The sequence below is a fragment of the Pinus tabuliformis genome, chromosome 6, assembly GCF_031772625.1.
Source record: "Pinus tabuliformis cultivar Carrire ecotype Pingquan chromosome 6, CPIR1, whole genome shotgun sequence".
NCBI classification, from domain to species: domain Eukaryota; kingdom Viridiplantae; phylum Streptophyta; class Pinopsida; order Pinales; family Pinaceae; genus Pinus; species Pinus tabuliformis.
In genome coordinates this window covers 68,448,805-68,453,989 of record NC_142292.1, presented here as the reverse complement: position 1 = coordinate 68,453,989, position 5,185 = coordinate 68,448,805, and the positions used below count along the sequence as shown (strand labels likewise).

The 5,185-nt window shown below is 36.5% G+C and overlaps 1 protein-coding gene across 1 annotated transcript; it reads left to right on the top strand.

Annotated features, from left to right (window-relative positions):
• The first annotated feature begins 233 nt into the window (after positions 1-233).
• LOC149257271 (disease resistance RPP13-like protein 4) lies at positions 234-3,221 on the top strand. The gene has a single exon (XM_089367602.1). The coding sequence runs from the start codon at positions 234-236 to the stop codon at positions 3,219-3,221; it is 2,988 nt and encodes a 995-aa protein (XP_089223728.1).
• Positions 3,222-5,185: the final 1,964 nt, after the last annotated feature.

The window sequence follows — 5,185 nt, the reverse complement described above, 5'->3', positions numbered from 1 at the left end:
CAGATTTCCACCGAGCTTTAACTTCCGATGACTTTCGTTTGCTGATGTCATGCTGGTGACACGCGTCGCCTCCAAATCGCATCGGAGCAACGAGTACGGAAACTGCTTTTTGTTTGATAGCGGTGCGATATCCCTTGGCGGTTTTAAGGTTCTGTTCGGTGGTTTCGTGCCCGTTGAAATTACATTTTCAACAGATCAGGAGGAGGAGGAGGACCTGAGAAGCAAAAGAAAACATGGCAGGCGTTGTTTCTAACACGCTTATTGATAAACTGACGGCTACGCTCGCAGACAAGGTGATGCAAGAGGTGTCGTTGGCTGTCAATTTCAAAGCGGATTTTCAATCCATATGTGACGAACTTGTTGCCATTAAATCCCTGTTGAACGACGCCAAGGACAAGAGGAACTCTGATTCAGTCACCAACTGGCTGCAAAAACTTCAGGATTTTCTCATCGATGCTGTGGAGACCGTGGAGAAATACGAGGAGGAAGCGGGTGAAAGGAACGCATTATTTTTCTTCCGTGATCCATGTTTCAACTACAGGATGGCCCGTAAGATTAAGAAGTTAAAAGAGAGAATCAGCGACATGCATGCAACTGGCGAGAAATATATCAGATATCTTGCGTCCGTTATGGATGTGAATGCTCGTCTTAATGACGGTGCATTTTTAAAAGAGTTGAGGAAAAAATCGAGCCCAGTACCTCTTGATTATCAAATTGTGGGCATGAAAGAGAACATCGATATCATCACACAAAAGGTAATGCAGGCAGACGAAGATGAAGAGGGCCCACGAGTCATTGCCGTTGTAGGCATGGCAGGGATAGGCAAAACTCTTCTGGTCCAACATGTCTTCCAAAATATTTTGAAAATACAAGAACGAAAGGGCGCAGAGAAACGTTTTGACCATCTGGTTTGGATCCCAGTAACGCAGATGTTTGACATTAAAAAGCTGCTCCTCGAGATGGATAGACAGATAGAAGATGATCCCGACAGCAAGCTGACGGAGCTAAGCACGGAGGGGCTTAGATACCGACTTCATAGAAATCTACAAGGGAAATGTTGTCTATTTGTTCTGGATGACGTGTGGCAAAAAGATATCTTGGAACAGATTGGCTTGGCCCTTGGCACAAGCGGGGGAAATCGTAATAAAAAAAATAAGATCGTGGTGACCACACGTGATAAGGGAGTTTCCGATGCCATGGGGGCTTATTATACCCACCGTGTGAAGTATTTGTCTGAAGAAAACAGCCTTGAGTTGTTCTGCATTCACGCTTTCATGGACAGAAAACTTCCATGGGAGCTGCAAGGTGTCGATACCAAACGTATTCTGGAGAAATGTTCGAGGCTTCCTTTGGCCATCAAAGCAATAGGAAAGTCCATGGCTCCGGTAAAGAAGTATCGGTATACCTGGGAAGCGCAGTTATCTCGTCTAGATGAAGCAGGCATCATAAACCGGCAGATTATGCCCACTCTGAGGTTAAGTTACCAGGCTTTGCCTGATCATCTAAAGCCTTGTTTTCTTTATTTTGCATCATTTCCTCCAAATATTCCAATAAGATCTGAATATCTAGTCTATCCATGGATTGCTCAAGAATTTGTTTCTGTAACTTCTGGAGTGGATGCATACGATGTAGCATCCTCTTACATAGAAGAACTGGTTAATCAGTGCATGATACAAAAATCACCGGTCCGTTGGGATGGGCGGGTAAGGTATGAAATGGAAGATTTGATGCACAGCTTACCTCGTTCCGAGTCTCAAGAGGAAGCTAAATGCTTGTTAATGCCTGCAAAAGAGTTGGTAGAATTACCTCCATTGGAAGAGTACCGGGGCGCACACAGGATTTCATTGATGCAGAACAATATATCGGGCACAATCAACGAGGAAATGGCCATCCAATGTCCAAGGCTCCGCTTTTTATTGCTGCGGAAGAATGAAGGTATCACATCAATTTCCGAATGCTTTTTTAACAGGCTGAGATATCTGGCTGTTTTAGATTTAAGTCAAACTGCCATAGCCTCATTACCCAAATCTATCGGGGATTTGAAGGGCTTAAAGTTCCTGAGTTTGTCCGGCACAAAGATACAGAAGCTTCCGAGATCCCTGAGTGCTCTCCGAAACCTACAGTATCTGGATGTTAGTGAGTGCAAGGATCTACAAAAGTTGCATCCAGGGATAGGCGACCATAGATATATGCTACATATCAACGCGAAGGGGTGCAAAAAGTTGGAGTGGTTGCCTGCAGGGATATCAGAACTCCGCTCTTTAAGGACGTTGAAGTTGGGAGACTTCCAAGTGAAAAGGAAAAACACAGGCAATGCATTTCAATTGACCGATGTCAAAAATTTGACTGGCCTCCAACACTTATCATTAGCATTTAACGAGGAATCAATATCAACAGATTTCCCCGAGCGAAAGATATGGCGGGGGCTGACAAAGATGAGGACTCTCTCCTTGGAATATGTTCCTTCATCTGCATCTGGTCAGTGCTGCAGTATTCCAAAGGGCATGTGTCTGAAATACATGGAAAATCTTGAAATCCTTTGGTTACGTAAATGTAGGCTTCTGCCGCCCCCGCCTGAACCTGGTTATTGGATTTCCCAGCTTCGAAACCTCAGGGTGCTGGTATTGGATGGAGATGACAGCATTGGGGCGGATCATTTTAAAGCCCTCCAAAATCTTCCTAACCTGAAAATGCTACGCTTGTCAAACAATGAAAGCTGTGAAGAGATTCCACGGGAGTTGGGACAACCTAATGCGTTTTCTCGACTGAAAAAGCTCGAAATAGAAAATTTCAAGGTTTTGAAATCCTTTCCATCCATAGAAGATAAAGCATTGCCCAAGTTAAAGCAGCTGGTGATCAGTAATTGCAACCAACTGAAATCTGCCCTCTTAGGATTAGAGCGACTGGCTAATCTGGAACTAGCTGTGGACCAACGCTTGCTGGTGGAAGTAGAGAAACTCAACTCATGGAAAGTTTTGGAGCGCAAAATTAAGATCAAAGCAATAGCAACAGCAGAACCGGCGTCATCTTTACCAGATATAGAAGCGTTGGAATTTGATGGGGAAGCGGAACCGGAATCTGAAGCGAAAGCAGAATTGGAATCGGAGCCGGAGGCGGAACTGGAACCAGAGCAACCTCAACCTCAACCTGATGTTGGTCATTCTCATTCTTGTCTTGGCTGGGAAGTATCTGATTTGTATGTATGTTGTAGTTTAGGCTGATGTTGGTGATTCTCATTCTTGTCTTGGCCGGGAAGTATCTGATTTGTATGTATGTTGTAGTTTAGGCTCTCTACCTCCCTATCGCAGATATGTTGTTGTGATGTAAATTTTTTTATCATTGATATGCTGTGATGTAAGTGAAAATAAAATAAAATTTGAATGTATTTATTTTATTGGTATATATTCATTTTAGTTAAATTAGGGTTATTTTGAAAACTTATGGTATTGATTTATGATATATTTAAAAATAAAAATAATATTAATTTCATGGTATTGATTTTTATATGAAAATTTATGATATTTATGTCAAATATAATTTATTTAAGGGGAAACTAAACTAGGTTAGATTTATTTTAACTCTAGATCTACCTGGTGTTTAAAGATCAAATTTTTGAAATACAATTTTTTTAAAATGAAAAAAAATTGATCCTCTAATATTTAATAGATTAAAAATTAAAATAATTTAAACTGTTGTAATTTAATTTAATTATTTCTTATAATAAATATAAGAGATATAACCTTAAAATGTTAATATAGTAAATTCATTAAATTAAATTTTAATACAATATTTTCGAAATAAGAAAAACACGCATAAATAACGACGACATGCACTCATCAAATTAAATTAAGAAATCGAGCTTCTTTCATCTCTCACTCGGAAAGAGATTTTGGACTTTTTAAATGTATTTTATTGGTAATGGCTAAGATTTTTTTAACATGACTTATTATAAATGCTAGCAAAATTATAATAATGTGTAGTGATTTTTTTTATTGCGAATAAAAGTAATGCAGTGATAAACATATAAATATTAGCATAATTATAATAATAATAATGCGGATTAGTTTTTTAATTGAGAATAAAAACTAATCTAGTGATAAGTGTATATTAATTAGTAATGGTTTTTAAAAATGCAAAGACATGTTAATAAAAATTTTAAATTGAAAAAATTGTCTTTCATTTCTATAATTAATTTATAATTTTTTTGTAGTGTATTTGTTTTTAATGTTTTCAAAATTATATAGATTAATTTATATTTTTTGTAGTGTAATTTTTTTAATGTTTTCAAAATTATATAGGTGTGAGTTTTTTTTGTTTTGGTATTTTTATTTAAAGTTAATGAGTTTAAAGTTAAATCTATTATATAGTAACTCATTTCTTTACTTGTTTATGAGTTTGAATGAGTTAATTTTCCTAAAAATGGATTAAACATATTGATTGAAGAGTAAAAATATATATTATCTAACAACTACATATCTAATGCTAATGCTATCTATTCTAAAAGAGTAAGGCACTTAACAAATTAATAATTAGGGCAATGGAGTGGAAATCTAGGTCAAGATTACCTATAGAAACATGTAATGAGCCTTGGTTTCAAAGAAGAAATGACACACCAACTTCATCAATTGAGGCCATATAATGACACTCAAAGTTGCAAACCTGAGTTTAATTTGGCTTTTGATCCTTGTGAAAAATACATGAAAACTATTCGAGTGGGTTTGAATGTTTTTTTTCATTGTCTCTCAATATTGAGTGCAATGTGTTTGTGTAGGGGTACTTCAGTAACTAACTCTGTATAAGGAAATTATGTTGGTTTCCAATGCATAAAACTAAATAATGCTTTCCCTCATTTTCTTTAGATTTTAGAGTGTGATGTATCTGTGTGATTGTTTCTAGTAACTAAATTTTTAGGAAGAATTAACAATTCTTGTCAAAGTCAGATTTCCCCAATATATATTATGATCTACTAAAAATTTCTTCAAAAACGAAAAACCTTCCAATACAAAAAAATCATGAACAAAGTTCCCTAACTGAAAAAGTATGAAGATAACCATAAAATATGGCTTTAAATTTGCCTTTACAAATTTATTATATAACCATTACAAGAAATTTAATATTTATTAATCTATTTAAATATATTTTAAAAAAATTCTTTCTTTTATAGATTGAAGTTTTCAAGTCGACA

Bases quoted from the DNA above. Each gene is read 5' to 3' on its own strand.
- LOC149257271 (XM_089367602.1), top strand. From the start codon at position 234: ATGGCAGGCGTTGTTTCTAACACGCTTATTGATAAACTGACGGCTACG.